The 12,205-nt window shown below is 46.5% G+C and overlaps 1 protein-coding gene across 3 annotated transcripts in view; it reads left to right on the forward strand.

Moving 5' to 3' along the window:
- OSBPL7 (oxysterol binding protein like 7) overlaps positions 1 to 12,205 on the forward strand; it is a 283,616-nt gene that overhangs the window by 252,841 nt on the left and 18,570 nt on the right. For all 3 annotated transcript variants that reach the window (XM_086924301.1, XM_086924303.1, XM_086924302.1), the window contains one exon: positions 2,976 to 3,098. In XM_086924301.1, the coding sequence (XP_086780427.1) occupies positions 2,976 to 3,098 (123 nt within the window). The remainder of the gene's footprint in view (positions 1 to 2,975; positions 3,099 to 12,205) is intronic.

The following is a 12,205-nucleotide window of genomic DNA, read 5'->3' on the forward strand; positions in this document are numbered from 1 at the left end:
CTGCCTGCGTTTCCCTCGAGCAATGCTCCTAGCTCCTGGAGAGGCAGCAGTCCCTGTGCGGATACCTCAGTGGGGGCCCCACACAGCCTGGATGCGCCAACGGGCCTCGCATCGCCTATTGAGGCAGTGGTGGTGTCTGCCTGGGGATTCCTCACGCTCGGGTCTCCCGCGGGCCATTCACGCTCTGTAGTCACTCCCAGTGGCAGCAGTCACCGGCGTGCACCCCCGGCTGCACTTCTCCCTCGGGCATCCGTGCTGTTCTTCCCAGTCACTGGCTCCGATCGGGAGCGTCATAGAACGCTCCTTTGCTGGCAGCATTATCCCGGGCACTGGGCTGATTATCCACCACCTCAGGAGGTTATTCACTTTCCCTGGGTGCAATGCGGTTTTGTCCCTAGGGCCCCCGTATCCAGGAGCCACCGCAGGCCCCACACACCGGCCTTGGCGCCGACTCCATAGTGTGGTCTCCCTGCTTGATCTCTGCTCCACCGGACTACAGTGGTCCCAGTAGGGGATATTTCACCCAATGCACCTTCACAGTTCGGGTGCTGCCGATTAACCAGAATATGGTGTGGGCCCAGCACAGAGCTCACTTAACCCTTTCGCTGCTGATGACGAGCTCAGCTCGTCATCACCCACGGGTGTCGTGTGCTGATGACGAGCTGAGCTCGTCATGGAAACAGCAAAATGGCAATTGGCAGCACAGGGCAAAAATCCCAGCAGCAGCCATGTGGTTAAAGAGCGTCCGATGCAGCCGCCATCTTGGCCATGCCCCAAATCACTTGTTGTGGTAAGAGTTTTTTTTAAAGGGTTGCTTCACTTGTTTCTGCCAAAACTCTTTGATGCCAGAGTGGGGCTTGAATTGAATTCTCACTTTTTGATGTGCACTCCTTTGGAGCCACTGCACAGTTGTCTATTAAGACTTCTGATGTTGAAAACTATCTTTCTCTTTAATAAATAAGATAATAAGTAAGATAATAATTTCTCTTTGCCAGAACATCGGCTAGGCATGCAAGTGAGCTGCATGCATTTTCTGCCAACCTGTCAAAAGTGGTCACTCCATTTCATGTCAGGCAGGCTATCGCCATTCTAGCATTCTTTGCCCCACCTCATCCCCCTAGGGAGAAAGAAAGACTACCTCATTGGTACCTAAGACAACACTAAGCTTTTATATAGATCCTCTCCAAAAACGTTGGGTGATCGAACAGCTGTTTGTAGGGTTCTCTGGGGCAAAAAAGGGCAAGGCAGTGCAAAAAGATCACCTGTGCACTGGCTTAGTGGGGAATTTGCTGCTGCTACAATTATCCATTAGAAGAGCAAGTTACTTCCCTGTGGTATTGCTTTTTCGGTGGATACTCTATTTAATCACAGATTCCTCACCACCTGCTGCCTCCCCCTTTCTGTGAACGGGACTTTTTTTTGTCTAAAAGTGTCCCAATTTAGACATCTTAACACTGTTTGATAGGCTTAGTGTGTGAGGGCATGGACAGCCCAAGAAAGCTACTGATGCCAGTGCCTATGGGTGGTGCTTATATGCAGCTCCGCTTGTCACTCCCGGGCACTTACATATGGCTCTGCTTGTCACTTAAGGGGAAAGACGTTGACGCAGAGCCACACATCACCCCCTTTTGGTGCTCAGGTGTACTACTTTGATGTTTCCAGATTCAATCTTACACCATGGGAATATTCACAAATAGCGGTCAGATAGAGTAGCTACTGGAAAGATCACTCACTCAAGACATTGGAGTGAAAAACACCTCACGCTCCTCTCCTGAGGGAGAGTTGTAGCCCACACAGTGCACCTAGCGGGCACTGTGTGCAAGAGGGGACCCAATGATGAAGCATGTCACCCGAGTGGTGAATGAGGGTTCTCGTCTTTAAAAGGCAAATGCCCCAGTTCTGATTATTGAATTGAGTTATTCTGTACACACTGATTCCGATGTTAGCTTTGTACCATTAGGTTACCTTTTGTGAGAATCATATAGTGGAGTGGTACCTTAAATGGTTACAATCTCTCCAATTGTGAACCTGTTGTGAATTAATATGTAAGAAAAGGCCTCTTTTAGCTTATTGTGTCCCTTTAGCTTTAACATGGCGTCAGCATTATGACCCTTTGAATCATCCTCTTTGGCCTCCTCCCTAGTGTCCATGTTGAGACCAGCTGTGACTCACATACTTGTGACTCACAAACTTGTGACTCACATACTTGTGATGTGCATTAACCACTCTCTGGAGAGATCACTATTACGCAGGAAACTGGCAATGGCCAAGTTTCGTCTAGGCTGGGGAAACCTACTCTTCTTTAAAACAAAAGGAAATAGATTGATGAACTTTTCCACCCAGCAGGTAAACAGGTCCCTGGGAGCAGGACATGGAAGACTGCATGTGCAGGATTGTATACCCTAAATGGACATAACCAACTGAGCACAGATAAGAGTACCATTTTGTGCAGCACACACATGGGGGCCCATTGGGCACCATCTCTTATTTTGGTTGAAAACCCTCAGATTCCAAACACACAACAGCTGCATTTCATACATGTTGCAAATAATATGGAGGCAATTGATCACAGTTGTGGATAATGACTGGACCTTTTCCAGTCAAGAGCTGGTAGACAGTCTCCCACAGGGGAGCAGGCAAAAATATCTCTGCATCAACACCAACCTAGGTAAAACACAGAGCACCTCCAGAGGGCTCATATGATTCTCAAGAGAACTGGGATTTAAACCTAGGACTATCCAGAAGATGTACCAAGACGGGGTGGAACTCCTTTCGACAGCCATCCTTTAGAATTTTGTTTCAACGATTCGCTTTTAACAACTTGGTATTTCTGGATCATGTACTAGATCCTGTGTACTAAATAGACAGCAAATATCCTTTGTGTACTTGGTTAGATAAAATAAGCTTGTGCACAGCATTGAGTAATATATATAAAGCATCATTGATGTGGACTCTTGACATTGATTTCTGTTCAGGTACCTGGAGGAAGGGAATGTGCAGGCTGCGGAGGCTCAGAAGAGAAGGATTGAACAGCTGCAGAGGGACCGGCGTAAAGTCATGGAGGAGAACAACATCCAGCATCAGCCTCGCTTCTTTAGGTAGGCTTGGAGAGTCCAGTAATGGCCTTCCGGTAACACATGTGGAAACCTCACCCATGACACTTCTTCGGGTTAGGCATTTATAAAAGGGGCCACCATAAGCTTCTGTTCTCTGATAATCTTGGGTTTTACCAATATTGACTCATCAGCCCTCCCTCCTTCAGGTAACCATTGGTGGGGGGTGGTTAAGATGTTTATGTTGTTGTGATGAGCTTCTCTGCACCAGGTAACCATCGGCGTGGGATAGGGCTTACTAATAGTGGCCTTATCCCATCCTCATAAGTCCTTCAGTTTGACCTTTACCAGCCATACTCCATTAAGTTATCGTTGCAGTGGACTTGGGGGAACCAAAAGGGTTGGAGCGAATCTGCTATCTACCTACTTCTTTAGGAACCCAATTTACAATGGCAGTCAGACCATCATGTAGATACTTTTCGGTTATGACTTGGAGTGTTCAGAGAAGTGTGTCACATACACAAACCTATTCATTGAATCCTCTCTCCAGTTTAGCCCCCACTGAGTTTTCATTGTTCAAAATTGTCTCCATTTATTTTGCTTCATAAGGAATATAAAGCTGAACTGTTTTCCACTGGAAACTGGTGCGCTATTGAGGAAGAGGCAAGATGGCCGCTGACAGGCTGCAGCGCTCAGTCGCAATTTCTCCTCCTCCCTCTCAGACCTAGGATAGCAAATTGATAAGGATGCTGTGGATCCCTGCTGGCCTGGATTACCTTGCGGCTGTAAAGCAAAAAGATTGCGGGACTGTGCAGTGGATAGCACACCCGACATCTTCCCTAATCACATTATTAAAATATGGACTTATAAGAATTGCCACGCTACTATCCCGAACAAGAGTGGAGCACAGAATGGCTCCACGCGCCGCAAAGCAGGTGAAGGAGCATAAGGAGCCGGGGAGCTCTAAGGAAGTTCTCAGAGAGGCAAGCAAAGACACGCCAGCCCCGAGTACTGTGCAGCGCTCTTCAGGGACGGTTCGGAGGGCTCCGACAACATCTACAAGGAAGCCTGGTGATCAGCAGGGGTGCACGAGTGATGCCTTGACTGCTGACAATGTCCGGAATGCCTCGCTTCAGAGACCCCGAAAAGAAAGTTTTAAGCCTAAAGACGCATCCATGCGCCAGCCTACTGTAGCTGAAGCCTTCGCTGCTAAGGTGCCGGAGATCACAGACGCAGATGCGGGGAAAGGGAGAGGCGAAAGCGGTGCAGTCCTCGAGGACGCTGGAAGCCCCGTTGCTAAGCAACGCCGGGAGACAACGGTGCAAGCGCCGGCCGGCGGTGATCAGAGGAGCGGGAAGGCAGGCATAGACTACACTGCTCTGGGAAAAGACATAGGCAGACAGAATGAGTGCCTCGCTAGCAATGGAGATCCTGCCTTACCGCTAGCTGGCAGTAACGCTGAAGTGATTGTTCAAACCTTGGTGGGAGCTGAACTGGGTACACCAAACCAAACTGTGAGTACGTGGGGAAGCGATCCCCTTTTGGCATGTCAGGATGATGTAAATGCACTACAACAGCAAGGGGCGAGAGGGGAGCGGGCTCACCTGAGGGGGACTGCTTTTTTTCAATAAATGAGGATTCTGAGTCTGTGGTATCCAGTGAAGGGAGCTCTGTCGAAGACACAGACTCTGGGAGCAGTTCTTCCGCTAGAAAGAAGAAGCGGAGACCTAAAGCAAGAGCTAACTCACCTGGGAGCCCCTCGGACACCGCTAAGAAACTGGTTTGGGACTATTCAGCTACTTCGCAATTGTATCAGGATGGTACTAATCCACTTAGTCAAGGAGGGGAGCAGGCATCTAATTCCCCCTAACCTCGCCCCCCCCCCGCGGCCCTCCCAGTCTCAGCCCCCCTCAATGGAGCTACTTTTTAATACATTAAAACAAATGCAGGGTGAAGCCGTGGGGCTAGGCAGGCAACAAAAAAGATTCAAAGCTCATTGAGGAAAATTAACAGACTATATGAAGAGGTGGCAGACAGAGTGGCACATGTGGAAGAAAGGACAGGAAGGCTAGAGGATGATGTCCGTAGATGGCAGACCTTTAAACAAGCACAAGAAAAGATGGCAGAGAATGTTCAGTGGAAGCTGGAGGATTTTGAGAACAGGCAGCGGCGAAACAAAAGACTGCTGGAGGTGGCTGAGGGGCTGGAAGGGCAGGATGTCAGGTTATTTGTTGTCAACCTACTGAAGGGCGCCTTACCCGAGTCACCATCCTGGCATTGGGAGAATGAAGTACAGAGAGCGCATCGCTTTCCCCTGACACTGAGGAAAGGTCATGGGGGGGGGTTCAGCAGGACAGGCCCAGGGCAATTTTGTTCTACGTGGGCAATTACCTGCTTAGTCAAGAAATTATTGACAAAGCGAAGCCTAACTCTTAAGCGCTCATTTAAAGATATCACATTCTTTGCCAGACCCGACTTCTGTCACGCCACTGTTGATAGAAGATGGAGGCTAAGGCAGTTAATAACTCCCTTTCAGGCCCTAGGGTCAGAGGCATACCTACTATATCCTGCCAGGTTCAAGGTGATTACAAGGGGTCAGGTTAAAATGTTTTTTTCAGAGGTTAAAGCACAAGAATATATGGAGGAATTAAAGGGGCAGAATGGTGGATGGAAATACTCAAGACCAGGCATAGGGCACATTTGTAGGGGCCTTTGTCCACACAAGTGCTTTTTTGTCTTGATTAAGCCGGCTTTTTCCCTGTTGTTCCACTTTTCCTTTTTTTTTCTCTTTCCTTCTTGGTAGGCAATTTGGGATAAAAAGTATGTAAATAGCATTCTGAGATTTTTTTATGGGTGCTCACAATGAGGTCTTGATTCGGCATTGGGGAGGGAGGAGGACGCGATGGCTGCAATCTAAGCAGTCACTCATAGGTCATGACTGACCTATTTGCCTGTAAGGGGGGGGCAATCTCTCTGGAGGGAGGTTTAGTGGGAGGGGAGGGAGGGTGGAGGAGGGGGCACAAGGGGGAGCACATACAGCACAGTTTAGCACATTTTGCAAGTCTTTTTAATATATTGGCAGTAAAGGTCGAGCAGCTATATGATGTATTCTAATGAGCGTGCGGATTGAGTCGATTAACGTTTGTGGGCTCAATGATTGTACAAAGAGGCAGTGGGTTGCTACACTTAGGGCAATGCGATTAGATCTTGTTTGTTTACAGGATACACATATAGATGGGACGAAGGGATATCTGCTGGAGCAGCTGGGTTTCTCGTTGCTTGCACACATTAAGCAAGGCTCAAAGACTAGGGCAGTGGCTGTATTAGCTAAAGGAAGGGACACAATAGTTAAGAGAGTGAAGATCAATGGGGCAGATTGGTCCTCCTCGAATGTACAATTAAAGTTGAAACATTCACTATAGCATCAATATATGGGTCAACGGAAGATGACCCAGATATTTTTGAGTTCCTGGATTCAGAACTAGCCCTATGGCCAGAACCTATCATCTGTTGCGGGGATTTCAATATCAATGGGTTGACTTGGTTTGGGAACAGAGGTGGGACAGGTATATACTGGCTGTAAAAAAAAAAGACATGCAGCGCAATAGTTGACCTAGCACACCATAATTCACTAACTGATCTATGGGCTTGGTTGAACCCTGTAGGCACCGGCAGTACATTTTATTCAGCACCATTCATGATCTCCGTGAGACTGGATTACTTTTTAGTGTCTAACTCTTTAACCGCAAGAGCGCAGATCGAAAAACATCCACGGATAATCTCTGATCACAACCCTTTAATAATCCCTCTTTAGCTCGGGAGGGTTGCTAATTGGGAAAACAACTGGACGTTCGAAAGGGCGTTGCTAAAGGATGAGGAATATATTAAACATATGAATGAGTGGATCATTGTTTTGGGAGATTAACAGAGGAAGTACCCCCTCTGGTATTGCATGGGACGCATTCAAAGCAGGGGTACGAGGGGAGACCTTGAGCAACACACTGTATAAGCAAAAACAGGAAAGGGGAAGAGTGGAAAAACTTATGAAAACCTTGGCAGAGGCAGAGGACGAGCTGAATGTAGCAATTCAGCAAAAGGCGCCCTTGGAGCAAATCCTTCTTAAAATGATAGTCGGTAAAGCTGAGGCAATCGAGAGCATTGCGAGTAAAGCAGCAGCCAGTTTCTTGCTTAAGAAAGAAAGGTGTCATGAGTTAAGTGAAAGGGTTGGGCATATTCTAGCAATACGCACGAGGCAGAAAATGTTGGCAGGGGAAATAAAGGATATTTTAGATGGTAGAGGAGATGTAGTAACAGACTCCGGGGCAATACAGGAGGTCTTTAGACTCTTTTACGAGATAAGCGACTTAGTGGCCATCCAGGAGTATCTAAAGGATATCTTAGCCCCGGTTCTTCCTGAGGAGGAGAAGGTGGCTCTTGATCTCCCTATAACCCTTGACGAGGTGCCTACGGCAATAAATAACCTCTCCTCAGGTAAGGCTGCAGGCCCGGATCAGATTCCGGCCAAGATTTATAACATTTTTCAAGAGGTTTTGAGCAGGGACATGCAGGACACAATGTTAAAGGTGCAACAAGGATATTCCATACCCTGCTCCTGGGCGGGGGCTGATAAAGTAGTAATACTGAAAAAGGCCAAGCCACCTTCAGTACCAGGATCTTATAGGCCCATAACTCTTATGAACGCTGATGCGAAGATCTTTTCTAAAACCCTTGCTATGAGATTATGTAGGGTGATTGAGGACATGGTTAGTCCCACGCAGCATGGCTTTATACCGAGGAAGGGCACTACACAACATATAAAGCAAGTTTTTATCCTCTTCGATGCAGTGGAGGTCTCAGGGGACCCTATGGCCGTTTTGTTACTCAATGCAGAAAAGGTATTTGATAGGGTCTACTGGGACTACCTCTGGATGGTTATGAGGTGGAGTGGTATAGGGGAGGGGTATATAAAAACTATACAGGCTCTCTATAGAGATCCTACAGCCCGATTGAGAATTAACAAAGGATACACTGCCCCTCTTAAGATCAAGCAAGGGACTCGACAAGGGTGCCCATGCTCACTACTCCTTTTCGCTTTATACATGGACCCACTGCTACGTAGATTGGAATATAACAACAGGATTTTCCTTCTAATAATGCAGGGGCAGGAATTCAAAACGTTCGCCTACGCAGACGACGTGGCGATTGTTACTTCAGCCCCAGTTACCGCTCTCGAAGAGGTGGAGGCAGAAGCCCAGGTATTTGGGCAGGTTTGAGGGTATATGCTTAACAGGGCTAAAACTCAGATAATTAAACTCGAGTGCGGTCTGCGAGGATAATCGGGTGGTTAGTTCTGCCATTTACATAGGGATTAGCATCGCAGCAGATCTGGATAACTCAGTAGACCGGAATATCGAGCCATTGATTACTAAAGTGAAACGAGACCTCAATAGGATACAATGCCTTCAGCTCTCGTTGGTGGCCTGTACAAACGTGATAAAGATGATTATCTTGCCTAAATTTCTGTACTTGTTTAGGGCGATTCCACTTTTTTTAGGCTAAATGGTTTCTGACATTAGAATCAATATTGAACAGATTCATATGGGCAGACGGCAAAACGAGGAGGGCACTTCGGTACATGACTCTTTCCAGGGACAGAGGGGGATGGGGGGTCCCGGATTTTAGAATGTATTATTGGGTGGCGGCACTTCAGTATATGCAGGGGCTGCTAGGCGGAGCGGAGAGGGATCCTAAAGTTAGATCTAGTCCCACCAACGTATATGCGACAGTGCTGGTGGCAGAAGCTGGGAACTGTTTTCTCAATTGCACAGATTTCAGTTATAAAAGAACGAGGTTCAAGACGTTGCAGGCGGCTTATAAAATATGGGCAGCCTTCTCGCAAAAATGTGGCCTTGGAAGATTTACTAGATATACCCATATGTTTAGGAACGCATCCCTTCCAGGGGAGATATTTGCGGACTCAGTGATGGCCGATTGGGAGAGACCGGGAATCCTAAAATTGGGTGACATGATGGGCCCTGGCGGGGTACTTCAGTTCAATGAACTACAGGCTGTATATGGCATCGATAGGAGGAGCTTTTTTAAATACTTGCAGGTACGGAGCTTTATCTCCAATAAACAGGGCGGGCCATCAGGGTTTAGTAATAATGTATGTATGTATGTATAGCATACTTATATAGAGCGTGCTATCAACCAGAGGGTATTGTGGCGCTTGACTCCAAATCACGGCACATACAGAGGAGGATCACACAGCCCTGGGAAAAAGGTGGGACTTCAGACCCTTTTTAAAAAGAGACAATTCATTCAACTTCCTTAAAGAAAATGGGAGAGCTTTCCATAACTTAGCAGCAGTAAAACTGAAGGAACAACCACCCATCTGTGTCAGTAGAATTCGAGGAACTGCCACCAAAAAAGCAGAGCAAGAACGTAAGGGTTTAGCTGCCGAGTACCATTTAAATAAATTCTGTAGTGCAATAGGCCCCAGTCCATGCAGTGCTCTGAAAACAATGCAGGAGACCTTAAAGCAAATCTGCTGATTTATAGGCAGCCAATGAAGGTCTTTGAGTGCCAAGCATGACGAAGCAGAGCGCACGCGTGACAGGGCCAACTTGGCTGCCATATTCTGGATCCACTGCAGTTGTTTAATCAGAGAGCTGGGGCCACCTAGAAGCAGTGCGTTACAGTAGTCAAGTCTACTTAGTATGATACTACGCACTACCTCAGGTCTGGCCGGAGCAGGCAACATGGGGAGGATTTTGCGCAGCATTCTTAGCAGCATCATCCATGTGCTAATGGTCTTATTCACATAAGTGTCCAGTTGTAAATAATAAAATCCTGGATGTCATTGAAAGGGGGGGGGAGATTGCCCCATCTGTAGTTTTTATTCAGAACTTGCCGCAACCAAGTCGGACGACTTAGGGAAATTTGGTACAAAATGGGCAGAGAAATTAGGGATCGAGCAGTCACTTTCAGGATTCGTTGGATCTGGGACGGACAATTCTATGCTCAGCTGGGCTGCAGGCCCAGCACTATAAGACAATATATTCCCTGTACTACACACCTGCAAAGATAGCTCAGTGGGAAGGCACCACAGGTATTACTTGCCCTCGTTGTGACTCTTCAGACGCAGACATAATCCATATATTTGCTACTTGCCCGCAGATGCACACACTTCACAGAGCTATTGAATCGTTTCTAGATAGATCTCTGGGGAAAACAATCACCCTATCACCAGTTTGGATCATACTCTGGATCAATGCAGAGTCTGACCAAGGGTACCACGTTCAATTCTTATTTATGGCTATGTCTGTCCAACGAATGTGTATTGCAAAGGCATGGCTAGACAAGGCGCCCCCTCCACTACATCAGTGGCTAGCCAGGCTGCTTGCTGTCTTCAATCTGGAGAAGGAAATCTATGCAAGAAAAGCAAAAAGGGTAGATTACTTGGGAGGCGAATTTGGGAACCCATTCAACGATGGAAAGAGCCTTGAAAATACACAATAGGCGGGTACTATAGCTGTTTTATCGCTTTCTTTTTGTTGTTCTTAACTCATTTTTTGAATTTCTATATGCTGCCCTTTTTATTTGTGCAGGTTTTTCTTTAACCCATTGGCTGCGTCGAACGTTCAGCTCCAGTGCTGAACTTTCGAAAAGCTGGTGGGGTAGCGTCGGCCAACGGACGTGCACAGCACTACCAAGGTAGTGCACGCGACAACCGTTGGCCGACAGCAGCAGCTAACGGTTTAAGGAATCAAACAGTGTATGTTGTCATGCTAAATGTGCGAAAAATGTTTACAATGTATAAAAATCAGATTTTTGTTGTGCTATAACACAAAATCTTAATAAAAATATATTTTTAAAAAAAGCAATGTAAAGCTGAGTTTGTGAGTAATAAAATACAGAAATGTCCGATTTTAATATTGTGCATATAATGCCTTTCATAAACCCCCAAAAGAGCTGATATTCTGCCAAATTAAGTAGATATTGTTTAAGATTCTGCGTAGTGATACAATATCTGCCAGGCTTCAGTTGCTAAAATGTACTGTTCATACTTCAGACTTAATGGAAAACATTTTTTTAAATAATTCTTTATGTTCATTATCCTAGCCAAGGAGAAATATTAGTAATACTACCTCTATGCCAGGAACAGCCTCGAACCAGAGAGGGCAAGATAGAGGACTTTAGTATGGGTGGTCATTATGCCATGGATTTCCAAAATACCACCACTTTACCGGGTGGGCATCCTGCCACGGAAGCTATCAGTTTGCCAAGAATGATCTACATTGTGCCAAAGCCATCAGCATTCCCGCAGTTTATCAATAATTATCCCCACTATGACAGAGCCTGCATTTGAGGAGTGGCCGCTATACAATGGATGTCCAGAATGTGCCAAAGATTTGCATTATGTGAAGACCATAATTTTAGTAAGGTAGGCATCATGCCATGGATCCCCACAGTTTGCCAAGAGTTATCACCACCATTGTGTTAGGACATGCATTTTACCAGGAGTAGGTATTGAGGGGAAAACATGCACACATAAGGGAAAGCCAGTACATACATTTCTCTGTAAAAGAGGTATCACAGAAGCAGGAGTGAGCAAGGAGGATGCCCAACATTTTAGCTTTGTGTGCTTGCTTACATGGCTGTCATTGTTGGGCCAGCTGTATCCCCCACCTGCAAACTTAAACACTGCGAAGCCTTCCTGACTGCCTCAACGAATACTGGTACTCTCCTTTGCCCAGGAAGGAGTTCCAGTACTTGGGGGGCAGGGATGATTCTGGTACTCCATACCGGTGAATATGAAGTGCGGCCTTCCGACATTCAGCATTGCTAGAAAGGTTGGGCAAGGAAAATAGTGTTAACCCACACTAGGTTCTCCCCAAACTAAAGCAAGACGGATTTGGGGAATAAGGGCACTAACATCCAAACCAGCCCCATCATCAGAATTCAGTTTGGTAATGGGCAGACAGACATTGCAGTAGGTTAAGTGTTTTATCGCCCTTCAGTCCCTCTCCCTTGTAAAATATTGCATTTAGTGAAATGAGTGTGAATGGGAAGACAGAACACCACACTCGACCCGTTCTGAAAATGAAGCTTTAGTGGTCCAGGAATCCATATAGCATAAATCCATATGT

This window comes from Lissotriton vulgaris, chromosome 5 (assembly GCF_964263255.1).
Source record: "Lissotriton vulgaris chromosome 5, aLisVul1.2, whole genome shotgun sequence".
Lineage (NCBI taxonomy): Eukaryota > Metazoa > Chordata > Amphibia > Caudata > Salamandridae > Lissotriton > Lissotriton vulgaris.